Below are 16,996 nucleotides of genomic sequence, written 5' to 3'. Positions count from 1 at the left end.
CTTGACGCGAGCTGCAGGCTTTCAGGCCTGAAAAGCAGCACTGTGTGGGCTTTTTTACCACTTGTTTTTTCCTCACGATGTGGCTACGAGAACATAGGCTAGGTTACACTTATTCATATACACACACACACAGCTCACACACTTCAACCCACACCTGTGTTTTTACAATTATATATGTGAATTCAGGGACTTCCCTCGCCTGCTTAAAGCACTTATGTGATTTCAGGGACTACATGAATGGTGTTTAATAAGCTCAGAAATGGACCGAATCTGATTTTTTATGCCTTGGCTCAGACTTTCTTTACGAGGCTCCGGTGTTGAACCTCAGCGTTGCGTGCCATTTGAAATAACATTTGCGCGCCAGAGCAAATGACATGGAATTGGCAGAGGGTTTTGTTTGTCTTGCACCTTGCCCAGGCAATGGGCCCCAGGTTCAATTTCAGTGGTAATGGTTACCTTTCCAGCAACGCGCTGATGTCATGCTAACTGATCGCAGATGGGATAATTGCTACCAAGGCGGTTCTGTGTAACGTCTGCCTGGATGTAAATTCGCGTTCATTTATCATTGTTTGTTTGAACGGCTAGTCTCGTTGAAAATAAATGTTTTTCTCATTGTAATGTCGTGAACTTTTTTCTATTGCCGTTTTACTGCTCTGACGAAAACCATGCACGGCAATAATAGTTAGAATCTATTGGAACGGTTGTAAAGCACAGCTATAGGCTTTTGAGTGAATGGTGCTTATTCCCTTTTTTGAAACCAAACCAATATTGTACACTTGAGTTAGGCAACATTATCTTGAGTGTGCTGTGTAAACACAATCATTGTGACTGAGATTTATGAGAGAAGCTGCAAAGGCAAAACGGTCAGCTGATGCAGTTCAGGTCAATTATGAAAGGCAAGCCCCCGGGGGAATGTCTCAATGAAATGGAGTGTGTGTGGTAGTGATTCTATGGAAGCTCATCCTGTGATACCAACTGCCGCCTAGTGGTCCAAGAGCACATGGCAGTTTCTCTCAGCAGCCAAGCACACAGACGAGTCGAGCCTCAATCCTCCACTCCCCCTCACTCTTCTAGTATCAAAGTGTCTGCCATCCAATGCACAAACCATTCGAGAGACAAATTGATGGCGACAGACCTGGGCTCTCACAACCAGGGAACTCTTTTATATGCCTCAGCTGTTTCCTTCCCCGACACGAAAATACAACCTTTTTTTTTCTGTGGAGCCTCTGCAGTCTGCAGGCAGCAATGTCAGATGGAGGACACCGTGCCCCTGTTTTTTCCTCCTCCTTCGCTCAGCTGCATACAAATGGCCGTCTGTCAGTGTACTGTGCTGCTCTTAGGCTGTAATCAGGAACTGCTCTGTTCTAATGGAGGGGTGAGGGGTGTGTGTGTGTTTTAGCAGTTCCAACAGGGGAACCAGCATGCAGCATGCTGAATACTAAACAGTCCCGATATTTTATTCAATACTCTGAGATGACATTCATTTCAGATTTACCTGAATGTTGCTTAGTGCTGTCTTTTCTCTTGAGGAATTAATATGAAACCAATGATTAGTGTGACAGATTTGAGTATTTTTGCTAATAGTTAGCGGTGCGATTATATGATCTGTTTATTGTGTGTGTGTGTGTTGCATGATGGTTTAGACTTTTGGCTGATGAAGGAAGACATGAGATGACAGTTCCTCTATGATCTTCATTCCTCATCGTGCCCCCTCTCCTCCTCCTCCCAGGTATGCTGGTGGTAAACGTGACCTGGAGAAACAAGACCTATGTGGGAACCCTCCTGGACTGCACCAGACACGACTGGGCCCCGCCAAGGTAAGCATACAGTAACTCAAATACACACACTCACTCAAAACATACAAACCCACGCATGCACACACACACGTTCAAACAGAACATACAGTCTGTCAGACACTTGAAAACAGACAGATACTGGTATGAAGGGCCTCGAGGGCAGATTTCCCCCATAGCTTTTCCTGTGCTCGGAGCTAGCCATTATGAATGAAATACCATTGGGTAACATCTCAGAAGCTTTTCCCCCACTGACACAGGGGTTTTGAAATGCAACATCAGGGGTTGGATTGATTTTTCTCCTCTGCCATCGATCCTGTCAAGAGGCACCACAGAGCTGGCTGAGCCTTTCAGCCTTTCACAGACTTCTAATTAACACGTGTAATGACTGTATGCCAGCACCAGCAGCGCAAGCCTCCCTCTATGCTTATGCGCGAGTGAAGTGAGTTCGGAAAAAACTGAAAGTATGCATCTTATAAATAGTTTTCACATACCAACGTTTTATGTCTCAGAATCAAATAAGCTTCCCAAAGATAACATGGTGGAATGTTTATTTTGATAGACAATTTTGTGCATTTATCAGAATCCAATCAGGTAGCCTGATTTCAGATGTGTCATGTCAACAAGATTATTAGGGAAATTGTTCTTCTCACAAAGCAAGAACATTTTGCACTGCTTTGGTGGAATTCTCCGCTCTGTCTGACCTACATTCCCCTCTTGCGTTCTGTATCTAACATATTTATTAAAATAGGCTATAGCAAATGGGAATAGGCAAATTACTCTGAATGTAATTTGAGTGCTGCCCTGCTGTGCGCTGCGAGACTCCATTCTTTACTGCTCAAAATGACCACCTGATGTGGGCATAAACATTTTATTTTGAATCAAACATTTTTAAACGGGATTTCTAGTCAAGTTCAAAAAGGCTGAACCATCATCTGTCACATCACGATGTCGTCAAGATCGACGATGCTGTCGTAATATTCCCCAACCCTACAATGAATATAAGAATATAAAGAGTCGATAGGTAATTGCTTCACCATGTGTTGGTAAGTAAGATTAACAATTTCTATAGTACTGTAAGTAATCGTCCTTCATCTCCATAGCTTTGTGTGGTACACAGTAATCTTCTCATGTAATTTAACTATGTATTCAACCATTAATCCAAGTTGCAATTTGTCAGTGGTTCATGTAAAAAAACCCAGTCTCACATGCTATCGTCACAGATCTGATCTACCCTGCAGCTGCCTTTCCTGACGTGCAACATGTCATTTGATAGAGCTCTGTGACTCTTCTCTCTCTGTCTCTCTCGCTCTGTTCCCTGTTGGCTGGTGTGTAAAAGGGGGGATGTTATCTCTTCCTATCTGATCAGCTGCTACGTCACCCTGGCCTTATCTGTCCGAGCCCCGTGGCGCTTGGCAATCTGTCAGAACACATCGGGCTGTTGAGATTGGGGGGATAACGAGAGGATCAGAATCCACGTCCAGGGCCTGTAAAAAAAAGTTCTGGGAGTGTCAGAAATGTTGAGCCTTTATCGTGTCTGGTGTTACGAGCCGATCCCGGTTACTGACTAATAGAGACACTGCCAGTATGCATACAATAATACGATTATTGTGAATAGTCAGATTCATATAATAGTTTGATTAAAACGTTTACATGCTTTGCAAGAAGAACGATTGGGGGGATGTAATGGGCGATAGGTTGATAGATCTAATTCTCTGGTTTTGGTTCTCTTAGGTTCTGTGAGTCCCCCACCAGCGACTTGGAGATGAGGAACGGCCGGGGCCGGGGGAAAAGGATGAGGCCAAACGGCAACACTCCTGTCAACGAGAACAGTAACTCATCAGACAACAAGGGCAGCGGCACCAGCAAGACTCGCGCCGCCAACAACAGCAGCAAGGGCCGGCGGGGCAGCCAGACGTCGTCGGAGCGCCGCACACCACCCAACAGCAACACGGAGGATGTCAAGGCCAGCTCATCGTCAGCCAACAAGCGCAAGAACAAGCCTGCCTCGGACATGGAGCCAAACTCCAGCTCGGAGGACACCAAGGGCAGCAAGCGCATGCGCACCAACTCCAACAGTGGCCCCAGAGGAGTGCCCCACCTGTCCCACGCCGGCTTCCAGGGCATCCCCACCATTAATGCGGAGCCCCTTCCCCCACCACAACTCGACCGCAACTGCCCTTCTCCGGTGCTCATCGACTGCCCGCACCCCAACTGCAACAAGAAATACAAGCACATCAACGGCCTCAAGTACCACCAGGCCCGCGCCCACAACGACGACGACATCAAGTTGGACATGGACGGGGACAGCGAGTACGGAGAGGACTCCACTCTTCACCCCGATCCGGGCAGCTGCAACGGGGCCTCCATCTCTCAGAAGGGATGCTTGTCCCCGGCCCGTTCGGTCACACCCAAGGGCAGGGGCTTCGAGGCCCAGACTCCGTCGCCCTCCTCTGGGAAGTTTGGCTCCAAGCAGAGTAAAAAGAAGCCCTGCGAGGCCGACCCGGAGGCAGGTGGCATGGCCATGGACGGCTGCGAAGATGGGCCCTGCCTAACAGATGAGGCTAGCAATGACGGCATGGACGACAAGAAAGACAGGGCCAAGAAGTCGGGTAGCGGCTCCAAGGCGGACAAGCTGGCCCAGAAGGGCATGAAGTCAGCACGGCCCATCGCCACGGCCATACCACCTCAGCAGCTGTACTCCCTACAGACGGCCGGCGGCTTCCCTGCAGCCAGCCCCGGCTCCACCCCCGCCTTGGGCTCAGTGGTTCAGTCCATTCCCAAGAGCCCCCAGCTGAAAGCCATCCAGCCCAAGCCCTCGGCCCTGGGAGACCCCTCGTCTGTGAACCCAGCTCTGAGTGGCTCGAAGGACAAGAAGAAGAAAGACAAGAAGAAGAAGGAGGCGGGAAAGGAGGGAGACAGCCCCAAAGGGCTGGGGAAAGGGGGGAAGCCGGAGGAAGGCAAGAGCCCATACTCTGAATCCTCGGACCCGGGGAGCAAAGGCGATGGACTCCTGAACGGCTCATCGGACCCCCACCAGAGCCGGCTGGCCAGCATCAAAGCAGAGGCGGACAAGATCTACAGCTTCACCGACAACGCCCCCAGTCCATCCATCGGCGTGGCCAGCCGGATAGAGGCTGGAGTCATGGCCCAACCCCTCACCCCGCTCCACGTGGTCACGCAGAACGGAGCCGACAACTCCTCGGTGAAGACCAACAGCCCGGCCTACTCGGACATCTCGGACGCAGGTGAGGACGGCGAAGGTCGGGTGGAGGGCGTCAAGGGCATCAAGTCCGAGGAGCATGCCATCCGAGAGGGGGCCAAGAAGGCCCTGTTCCCCGCCCAAACGCCCAGCAAGGAGTCCCCCTACTACCCCGGCTACGAGACCTACTACTCCCCGAACTATGCCAACCCCAATCCCAGCCCGGGGGTGTCGGTCACGGGGTCCGCACTGCAGGAGGGGGCCCAGGTCAAGGTAAAGAAAGAGGAGCAGGAGGAGCCAGGCGACGAGGACCTTAAGGTCAAGCAGGAACAGCAGGAGGACCGTAAGCCAGAGATGGGTGCCTCTGGATCGGGGCAACAGCAGCAGCAACAGGCCTCGGTCATCCAGCAGCGCTCCAACATGTACATGCAGCCTCTCTACTATAACCAGTATGCCTACGTTCCCCCATACACGTACCACCCGGACCAGGCCTACCACAACCACCTGATGAACACCAACCCAGCCTACCGGCAGCAGTACGAGGAGAGGCAGCGGCAGGCAGCAGCCGAGCAACACCGCGCCGCCGAGAAGAAATCAGACACTGCTGGAAAGGACAGAGATCGAGAGGGCTCCTCGGGGAAGGAGCGGAGTGAGGAATGGAAGCAGAAGGCTTCGGTGCCCCCCACCCTCTCCAAGGCCCCCAGTCTCACAGATCTGGGCAAAGGAGGGCTGCCCCAGGGCAAGCTGCCCAAAGAGCCCTCGTCCTCCTTGGAGCAGGCCAAGTCATCGGTCATCATCCCCAAGGGTGAGGATGCCAAGGCGCCGGCCCAGCAGGCCGAGGGGCTGAAGATGAAGCTGAGCGAAGGAGGGCACCATGGGAAGGGGGAGGAGCTCAAGGCGGGCATGGAGTCGGGCAGGCCCTCGGCCATGGAGCAGGGCATGTGGTACAGACAGGTAACATGACCCAGCTGTGTTTGAATCTGTTGATTTTGATTGGATGTTAGAAACATTTTACGTAACGAGCCACCCATTCAAAATGAGCAGTATAAAACTGAGTATTTTTATATTTTGAGAAATGTTTAAGTGAATGTAAAAAAAAATTGTAAGACTCAACTGTTGAGATATTGTTTGTCATGAGATATGTTGTGTTGTTTTCAGGAGCCTGACTCGCGGCTGTGGCCTTACGTTTACCCCAGCAAGTACCCTGAGGCCCAGAAACCACAGGACGAGGAGCGGTGGAAAGAGGAACGCGACAGGGAAAGGGAAAGAGACAGAGATCGAGCAGACCGAGAGAGGGACAGGGACCGAGACAACAGAGACAGGGAACGGGACCGAGACAGAGAGATAGACCGAGACCGAAAGGGCAAGGAGGGCAGGGATGAGAGGGCTCGGCCCAAAGACGCCACCCCCAAGGAGGAGAGCAAAGAGGGGGCTGAGCCTCGGTCGTCGTTGACGGCCTCTGAGGAGCACAGGGGGATGGGGAAGGACCCGAGGGCCACTGCTGCCCACATGCAGTTCTCCTCCCCCCTTGCCCAGCACCAGGGCTACATGCCCTACATGCACGGAGCCTATGCCTACGGCCAGGGCTACGACCCCAGCCACCCGGGCTACCGCGGGATGCCCTCAGTCATGATGCAGAACTACCCTGGTAAGAGTTAATGCTGTGGGATACATACTCCTCTTCCATTGGGATTGTGTTTAAATCTGTATTATGATGATGTACAAAAATGACTTGGTGTATTAACTCCTGCCATTTTGGAAACGCGTTGTTGATTCAAATGTCATGGTGTCTAACCACCTCTGTCACCTCCAGGTTCCTACTTCTCCTTCTCCCCGTACGGCAGTAAAATGGGGCCAGGCGAAGAGGGCGGCGAGAAGGCGGCGCGCGCCAGCCCCACGGTCAGCGGCAAGTCCGCCTCGGAGGCAAAGGCCCTGGACATCCTTCACCAGCACGCCAGCCAGTACAAGAGCAAGTCGCCGACAGTCGGCGACAAGACCCCCTTGCGTGAACGGGAACGGGAGCGCGCTGCTTCCGAACGAGACCGAGATATGGACCGGCCACGCTCCTCGCCCTCGCAGCGCATCCTGCCTTCCCATCACCACCTGGGCTACCCGCTTCTCTCGGGGCAGTACGACCTGTCCTATGCCACAGGTGAGTGACAGATGGACGCCCACAAAAAACGGGCTCAAGCACACGGACACATCTCTGCATTTAGTGTTCTATTAGCTAACTGGTCAAATAGAGCGCTATTCTATGGTAATCGCCTAACTGTAAAATTATATCACTTTGTAAGGCCCTTTTCTGCTACATAAGGTACTATAGAAAAAGTACAATAATAACATGCAATCCATGAGTCATTATTAGTATATGGAGGGTATGTAACAAGTGGCTCTTTCTTCATAGGTCTCTCCTCATCAGCCATTGTTGCCAGTCAGCAAGCCTCCGCCCCCTCCATGTACCCACCTGCACGGAGGTGAGAATGGTAAGCAAGAACCAGATCCCCTTCACAGCTCCTGAGGACAACAAATGCTGCATACACACACACACACACATCTTCCTGGTGTTTAAACATGGTCATTTTTCTGTAGCTAGTTCCTTAGTCAAAAACTGCTGCTGACTAGAGGGATTTCCTGTTGTTTGATGACAAACATACACTGCATTCTATGGTGCCCTCTGCTGGACGAAATATGAACAAACATCAACTACATTTTTTTCCAAGCATCATTAGACAAAACAGAATGTGTGATTCTCTGTAGGGCGTTACTACAATATAGGCTTGATTAAGCAATGCTAAATACAGGCCAATCATCTTGTTGAATGTGGATTTTAAATTCTTGCCGTTGCTGTTGTATAACTCTCCCTGTCTCATTTTTCCCCACAGGGAGACCTGATTGGCTGACCTCAACTTTGCCTGGAGCCATGTGACTGGATCACATGAGGAAGCGTGCTGCGGCGCTCGTTTTTAGACATCAGTTCAATGGTGTTTGTTGTATTTTTTGTTGTTTTTGCCTGGTTGTTCCGGCTGATCTGGTTCCTCCTCCCTCAGCTTCTGTGATGGCCACCCCACGGCAAGGCTTCCTGTGGCTGGGTTGAGGGCTCACTGAGCCCACCTCCTCTGGTACCGCACAGCCAACCAGCCAGCCAGTCCATCGACACTTTTGCACTGCTGAGACATTCACAGGATGGACTAAAAGGCCCGAAAAAAGGCCTGATGAGACTGGCACGTTCTGATGGGGTGAGCCCCATCACACAGACGGCCATTTTGGAACTGGAGAGTGCAAAGGGGAGATGGGGTCGATCAGAAACAAACTGGATTAAGTTTGAAATCACTACATGGAAATATGGACTTAATGGATTGTTCGCAGATCCTGGGCCTTAGCGTAATAGAGTTGCAGCTTGACTTGAGGAAGTGTGTTGTTTCGTCCATCCACCAACCTACCCACTGACCCTGAGGACATATTGAGACATTCATTGCAATGGACCCATATTTTTCAGTTGTGTTTTTTGGGGGATGGTTGTTTGGGCCAGAGGAGGGGTGACTGAGAGGGGACCGACTGGTGTATGTTGTCCCCGCCCCTCTCCACCACTCTGGGCTTTCTATGCAAGCCGAAGCTGCTCATCTCCACATACTGACAGAAACAGCCCTCCTCTCTGTCTGTTCAGTTTCAGGGGGAGGAACTTTCAAATTCACGTTCTGTTGAATCTGTTTTGTGAAAAGTTATCATCCGCCTACTTGAGTTCGTTCAGAGAGTAAACCATATCCGTGTTTGTTTTTTTGTTGCTTTTTTTGTACGAGGCTTTTGTGCGTTGTTCGTTCCACCGCACAAGTCTCCACACTTCATGTTTTTTTAGATTATTTGAGCAGTTTATATTTGTTATTTTTTTCTTCACATCTTGACTTGACGACCTTGTTTCCATCTCACTCTGACCCAGTGGGGAACACTACTGGCCTCTCTCAGTGCCGGCGGCGGCAGCTGTGTCGCGGTTTCCTTTTCCAAAGGGTCATCCAGTTTACAAAGCAGCACCAATGCATCTGCTACGGCTACAGCTCCCAGCTGCTCAGCTGGGAGAGGACATATCTGTGCCTGGAGGTACTTTGGCTCAGAGAGAGAAGAGGAATGGAGAGGAGAGGAGAGAAGTACAGATGCACCATTCAGAAGCTCTCCAAGCTCTGTGACCCAGGAAGGGAAGAGAGGGAGAAGCCATCCATCCTCAATGGGCACTGTAGAGGCTGGAAGAGGAGAGGGGGTCCATACAGACAGGCAGCCTAGCTCTTACAATACATATGGCATTTGTTTTGGCTGTTGTGGGCCCCAAGTGTCAGTTTGTGGACATGGAAACTGTCTGGGACCCACAGGACTTTGTATGTGAACGGTTGGCAACTGTCTGCAAGCCACAATCTGGCTGCTGCTGCTAGTCTCTCACCAAACTGCATCATGGGATAGCTGCAGTCCTCCCTCATCAATGGACATGTAAGAACACAGAGGGAGGCTCTCGCCAGGCTCTCTCCAGAGCTGTCAATGGATGCTCAGTAGATATGGCTGGTGCTGCACTCGCTCTCCCTCTGATCTAGCGTGTAGTGCTGGAGAGACAGGCAGCTCACTGTATATTTATTAGAGGACTTATAGTCACGGAGTGCTGTGTTACTGGGAGTTGGCACATGCCCCTGTACTATATTTGGTGAATGAAAGCAATTGCAAAATGGAATCTCTCCTGCAGGCCCACATCCCCTCCCATCGTATCTCTCTCTCCTTTCCAACTATCTCTGACTATCTCTATCGCGAGTGCCTGCACGGTGTAAGATGGAACTGTAACGCGATAGAGCAAACACATAGTCCTTCCCAGCGGAGCCGTGTGCACCTTTGCTTTGGGACACTTCCTATCTCCTCCCTCCCGCCCTTCTCTCTCTTTTTCCCCCCCACACGCACTCACTATTGTGGTTTTCTGTATATATTGTACAGCGGAATTATTTTAAAAAAGGTTGTTTGATGCTATCGGAAAAATGTCCTACTCTTTATTCGTCTGTTAGCCTTCTCTTTTCTTTCTACCGTTCTTGATATAATATGACAAACTGTAGCTGGTGTAACAGCTTTAGAATTGAATTGTTGTGATATTATTTTTTCCCTCCCTGGACCCCACCCCTTCAGAAGCTTGTTGTCCCCCCCTTGAAGCCCATGACGCCATTTTAGTCCCTTCTTCGCAGCCGCCTCAAGGAAAACAATGTCACATTTCAACATGTCATTGTAACCGTCACTCCTTTGTTGTTGTTTTGGGTTCCATGAGAAGCTGCTCACGAATGCAGTTTTGTTGGCTGGGAGTTGGTACGTTATTACTTTCGGCCATGATAGACAAAGTAGAGGAGGGAAGCGAGAGAGGCTGAGAGCAGAGCAGCTGTCGAGAGGGTTGATAGAGAGGTAGAACACAGCAGATTCTCCCACCGCGTCCACTCCTCTCCCGTTAATGGTGCCCGTCATCCCAACACCGCTACACAGCGCCCGCCCGCTGAAAACAGTCAATCTGATTCGCTCTGATGCTTTTATTACCCTTCATGGATCCAGCATGCTCGGGAGCGCAGCACGGAAAATCTGAACTAATAAATTAGGTTTGTGGTTTTTGTCTTGTGTGTGTGATTTAGGGCCGGTTCGAAATTTACTGGGGTGGGGGGGGTGGTCCGAAATAGGGGAGGGTTGTGTTTTTTTTTATTGGGCACAGGGGAGGGTAGTGCGTTTCTCCCTGGTTTACATTCACTATTTAGCAGGTTTTACTATATGATTTCTTCCATCCTAGCCAAATGTCCTCATGTGCTTGCATGCTCCTCCCCATCAAGGTGTTTTGGTACTTCCCTAATGCACTACGCTATTCCACGCGCTTACTGTACCACAGGTCAATATAGTCTACCAGTCCCAACTGTCTATCCTGCCCTCTGTCCAACATTCATAGTGACAATAGTGGCAGGTGGATTGTTTGTCCAGATCTGCAATCGGTTAACTAGCAATCATACTACACATTAAAGCATTCAAATCTGCACCAATTTTCTATAAAAATCCACAAGAACATAGAGGAATAGCTGATAGGCAGCGGAAAGGCCAGGTGTGTCATTGCGCATGAAAGAACAGTGAAGAGATGAGACGCGCAGCTTAAAAAGCTCCCCTATTGATCTTGTTTAGGGACAATACAATGATCCTACCTAGACTAGCCTACAACACCACAATGCATTGAATAATTGCATTATTGTTTTCAAGTGACTACAAAATTCTTCTCTAGGCTGTAAACTGTAGTGAACATGTAATTTGAATAACAGCGCAAAAGCCCTGTCATATGAATGTTTCATTCCATTTGGATCAGTTGTGGGTCTAGAAAGGCACTGTAGCAGGCCAGTCTGGCTGTATTTTTAACTTCTGATACTGAATGCGCTGGTTTTTGCAGATCATCATTCTTCCAAGTCGTCCTATAATAATGTTGCCACATAGGCCTATGCTCCCAGCAGGCCCAGTGATTCAGAAAATATGAACCTGTGTTCTGCCTCCTCTCCGATCCGAACCGCTATTCCTCGCGCAACTAGAACCATAACGCTTCAACATAGCCTAAATATTTGTCATTTGACTTTTTAAATGTATAACCATTTATGTGTGGCATAAACACAACCGGTCACAATGTTTTAATCTGGTTAGGCTACTTCAAAAGTCTCCTGTAGGCTACCTTCGCACGTTCGTCCACTCTAATATAATTCCAGCATCCAAACTGCCCTGGCCATTTCAGGAATAGAAAGAGCCATCTGTTACAAAACACCAAAATGTTTAATAACTTTCGGAGATTGTCAAGCCAAGCCTTCGGTACTGGTTAAGCCTACAAGGTAGGGAGGGATGTATAATCTGTTTGTCCAGATTGACATAGTCTATTTAATTGTGGTGTTGAAAATGCAAACCTTGATGTTGAAGCGCCCGAAATTGGTAATCCGTATGCAGCTATGTTTTGCTTATTGGTTGTGTGGTGCATTGGCACAGAAACCTGTTGGTGGAAAATTAGTTTGCATATATTTTCTATAAATATAGCATCAAAATGTTGAAAATCTGATTTCCCCCTAGCTGATCATTGTCTGCCAGCTCTGATTGTAGTGTAATGAGACAGGCAGGGAGAATCTCGTCTGTGGTGGTCGGCGAACCCTGAGCCTTCTGGCCCGTAGCCCTGCGTGGCATCGACTGTGCCACAAAAGGATGCTAAAGTGGTAAAGTCGATATCCCTGTTTATAAAGACTGGGTCGCTATAGTTATTGATATTTGTGGTTGTACTCTTTTTTTTTGGGGGGGGGGGGGGGGGGTGTAATTCAATGAGGGGAGGGGGTGCAATTTTTTTAACAGTACAAGAGAAGTGTCGTGAAAATATGTTTTACGTTGGGGAGGGGCGTGCATTTTTCTTTTGACACCTCGAGTTGGACCACTGATTGATAGGCCCTACTCTCACCACATGACTGTTGATGCTCAGCCATGATTGGATACTGGCACAGATTTTTTTTTCTTCAAAGTCGATTCTTGATTTTTTAGATGTGTCCATTATACAATGGGGGAGGAGCTAGTGTTTTGTTTTTAATGCAATCTGTACAGAGTGAGATGGAAGGTGAGGGAGGTCATATAGTAATAATGTCATTCTCTGCTGTTATACGTCTCATTGTTACCCTGTGGTGGTGGCAGGTTGTTAAAAAATGATGAGGAAAAAAAGCTCTTGATTTTATTTTTCATTTTTCGAGAATCTAGTTTGGGGCAAATTTTTTTAGTACGCTGACACCCGCCAGCCAGAGAAATGACTTGTTGATCCCACGGCAGCCATTGTTGAGGCATTGTCTCAGATGGTGCTTGGGTAGTCGATCCTTGTGTTCCTCCCACAGGGGGAGGAGGGAATGTTCTTGTGTGGGATTTCCTCTTCCAGTTCTCTATTCATAACCCCGCTCCCTAAACCCCCCTGCCCTATCACACTCAGCCCAGCCCCGCCCCGCCCCGCCCCCAGAGCAGTGGCTCAGTATCAGTCATCGGTACTTGAAAGAAAGATGTTTACAGCTTTTTTTTATTGCTATGTTTTGTTTTGGTTAATCCCCCACCTCTTCTCTCCCTCCCCCGCTGTCCTTTCCCCTAGGGTTTCTCTCTTATGTAAAGTGTACATTGCCACGTTTCTTTTTTTTATACAATACTGTAACTTGCCTTTGTCCATTTAGGCAACAAATAAATCTTTTTATGAGACAATCACTCCTGTCCCATCTGTCTTTTTTCCACAGGTAAATAAAGGGCATGGATCACCATAGGTATTGCTATTGGGAAACACTTAGGTTAGTGCACTTGCATCATATGCAATAACTTATCAGATTATAAGGTTATTTGCCAACATTCTGGTACTTGCTTGTGTTTAAGAATATATTTTTCCATTGACTTGACAAATATGGTTCACCATGCAAACAAATTCCGCTAAAACTTACTAACTACAGGCACACTTATAAACTTATAGTGCATTATAACGCTTGTTGTAAGTTGTCATAATTCATAAATAGTTATAACATCCTTACAATACATGACTAGGATGCATTATAAGACCAAAGTGCATAATCCATCATAGATCCTATTTGAAAATAGTGTTATAGGTGAATGCAGCGTGGTCCTCTGTAGCTCAATTGGTAGAGCATGGCGCTTGTAACGCCAGGGTAGTGGGTTCGATCCCCGGGACCACCCATACGTCAAAATGTATGCACACATGACTGTAAGTCGCTTTGGATAAAAGCGTCTGCTAAATGGCATATTATTATTATAATGCAATGTTGTATTACCCAACTCAGTGGATTGGTTACCCTATACATGTATCCGGTAGGGCTATGCTGCATTATGCACCATAGTGATGATGTATTATCATGAAGGTTACTAGTTATGAGTTGTTATGATGCAAGTTTTATAATGCACTATAAGTGTATCATAAGGCATTGTAAATGCGCTTTCAAGGCATGTGTGCATCATCGAAAGCGTTACCCAAATTCCGCTAGCTTTATCAACTTTTAACTTCATTGTTAATCAGTTGGGCACTGTGATACATTTTGTGATGCAGTAGGGCACATTGACCACAGAGGGGCTCTGGCATACCGATATAATTCTCCTCTCATCCAAGTTGTGAGCGCTGTTCAGCATTCAACGAACTGCACATTAGTGGTTTGCTTTGAAACGAATGCTATCCACACACACTGCACACTATAAAAGTGAGTTGAAGGATATGGGTCACACTGTTTTCTTAGTCTAGTTGGGGATTTGTCAGCCCAGTACCAGGCTTCTTTTCAGCTTTTTGAGAAATCAGGTGACCAAGCCTGGCTCAAGATAAAAGCTCCATACAAACACTCCAGCCTCGTGCACAGCGGTTGCTATGGAGACACTGTTGGAAGTTTGATGGGAAGAAGGGAGCCCTGTACCTGAATGAATTACCTACCCTGAGCGCACCGTCTCAAGAGAATGGCCCTACTGTAGGCTACTGGAGACTGCCTCTGGCTGTAGTGAGTGCAATGGTGTTTTACTTGCCAATTAATATTTTAGCGTTTTTTCCTCATGCATAATTGAGAAGGAAATGTGTGCTTTAAACAAAATAAAAATGACTGGTTTGGATATTTATAGTATATAGATCCCTTTCCACAGATGCATCACTAATGTAGGCATGGTTCTTTCAATTATTAGTTTCGATATCTCACGTGGGATTCACCAGAATCTCATAAGCTCGAAGAACCACTCACACAGGTCTGTTGGAGACAGACGGCTCGAGTGGCGAATGAGGTGAGCCCCTCCCCTCATCATAAGGAGCCACTCGCCCATCCTCTGGTCATTCTCACCTCTTCCTCGCAAAGGGTACTAGGCTGAATCCAAAATCATGCCCTCGGTCTCCAGTTGCACAAGTGTCCCAAAGCTGAGGTAGTGAAAATTGTTGAGGGTGTAGGAGCTACACTGAACAAAAATATAAACACAACATGCAACAATTTCAAAGATTTTACTGAGTTACAGTTCAAATAAGGAAATCAGTCAATTGAAATAAATTCATTAGGCCCTTATCTATAGATTTCACATGACTGGGAATACAGATATGCATCTGTTGTTCACAGATACCTTAAAAAAAAGGATGATTCTACAATGTTTGTATCAGGGTGCACAAAACATTCCTTTGATGTTCCAAGAATGTTGACAGAACAGCCTTTGTGAGTTCTTAAAGATTCACAGAACATTTAGTTAGGTTTTGTGAGCATTGTGGGTACATTACAAGAGATAGGTTCCCAAAATACAAAATATGCTCAGTTGTGATGACATTCATACAATGTTTAAGTTAGATTGCACATGACATTCCTATAAGGTTGTAAGAATGTTGACAGAACATCTGATTGAGTTATGGGAGTTGTCTGGGATGTTGCAAGAATATTATTTTGATATTCACATAGGTTGCACAGAACATTCCAACAATGTTGCACAATGTTCCATGATTTCTAAATAAGTCTGTTTTTAGGTTTAACATAATATTCCATTGATGTTCACGCAATGTACATTTTACCAAAGAACATTTAAAGAACATTTAGAAAATGTTATATTTAAGTTTTACCTAATATTACCACAACATTCTCAGCATGAAAATGTGCACTCTGATTGGTTAGAGATGATCCAATCGCTGATGACTGTTTTGTACAACACCCCTCATTTTGACGTCACCACATTCATACATGACAACAAAAAATAAACAGTCAAAAAATAAATCTATAGAAACAAGGTTTTGAAGTGTTCGTCCTATATCTAGGAGATATAAGAAAGCTCAAGATATATATATATATATATATATATATATATATATATATATATATATATATATATATATATATATATTACACATATTTAGAGCAAAACGGAGAACACCATCGTGTTCGTGAGAGTCTCCCCTTTCCATAGAGTGGTCTTAATAGGTGTAGGTCAAACCGTTCGGACGCTACATACGTTGTCTTGAGAAGGCCGATTTCGGGATGTCTCATGGTCTGACAAACACTGCTCTAGCTCTGCCACCTTTCACCGCAGATGCAGAAGTGCGACATCAGCGAATGCGGTGGAAAACCCCCGATATCTCTAGCTTAAACTGATGGATTTTGATGGGGATTTTTTTATTATGTTACTTAGATGAACGCACCGGTGCGTCAATCAACTCTACGGGGTTATATTACTACCATACTCCCATGTCACAAGTCGTGGAATCCGAAGGCAGCGGCATGCTGCTAAGCGGACTGGGGTGTCTGCAAGAGGTTTGGAGCAGATTGACATAAGGAATAGCTTCGCTGCACTGGTGCCTGATCTACCTGCGCCTTTATTGCTGGGATTGCCTGTGTGTGCGACGGATGTGCTGACTCCAACTACGCTGATTCCAGCAGCGGATTCGTCGTCAAGTTTGGCTCCTATCCCTCTATCTGGATCTGACGGGGGGCACTGCCTGCTGTGGGAGGTCTGGACCTATCGTCGGGAGCAGCGGGCGTATGCTATCCTGCTTCTCGTGGGCCCGTTAAAGGTTCCACTAATTGTGTGAGGGGTCGGAATGGGCGGATTTCTCCATCCCCTTCTCCGGCCGTTGTATTGGGCAGTTCAATGATGAGAAATGTCTCAGTCCCTGGAGCAAAAACGTTGTTATCCAGGAGCACGAATACAGGACATCAATAAGCTGCTCCCAAACATTTTAAACCTGCATCAGGAAATTGAGTCTATCATAGTTCATGTGGGATTCAATGACATTATGAAGGGCAGCTCAGAACAGCTGAAGATGGATTTCAAAGAACTGATTGGGTCTCTGCTTGACAACAACAACAATCTCCCCATAATATCTGGCCTTGTGCCCTCCCTAAATCGTGGCACTGAACGTTTCAGTAGACTTTTAGCCCTCCATAAATGGCTACGAGACTATTGCAGCTCTGTGGGTATAACATTTATTGACAATTTTGATACCTTCTGGAAACAAAGCTTGTTT

At 47.3% G+C, this 16,996-nt stretch overlaps 1 protein-coding gene across 2 annotated transcripts in view; it reads left to right on the top strand.

The window, feature by feature from the left end:
* Positions 1–13,233, top strand: part of znf609a (zinc finger protein 609a) — a 190,006-nt gene extending 176,773 nt beyond the window's left edge. The window contains exons 4-9 of one of the 2 annotated variants that reach the window (XM_084169131.1): positions 1,730–1,817; positions 3,528–5,949; positions 6,154–6,643; positions 6,809–7,147; positions 7,400–7,469; positions 7,878–13,233. In XM_084169131.1, the coding sequence (XP_084025257.1) occupies positions 1,730–1,817; positions 3,528–5,949; positions 6,154–6,643; positions 6,809–7,147; positions 7,400–7,469; positions 7,878–7,887 (3,419 nt within the window). In that variant the 3' untranslated portion in view covers positions 7,888–13,233. Of the gene's footprint in view, positions 1–1,729; positions 1,818–3,527; positions 5,950–6,153; positions 6,644–6,808; positions 7,148–7,399; positions 7,479–7,877 lie in introns of both variants that reach the window. The other variant, XM_084169132.1, reaches the window with a different exon arrangement.
* Positions 13,234–16,996: the final 3,763 nt, after the last annotated feature.

This window comes from Coregonus lavaretus (genome assembly GCF_964263955.1).
Source record: "Coregonus lavaretus genome assembly, chromosome: 9".
NCBI lineage: Eukaryota > Metazoa > Chordata > Actinopteri > Salmoniformes > Salmonidae > Coregonus > Coregonus lavaretus.
The sequence above is the reverse complement of the archived record's forward strand: the minus strand, read 5'-3'. Positions and strand labels throughout refer to the sequence as shown.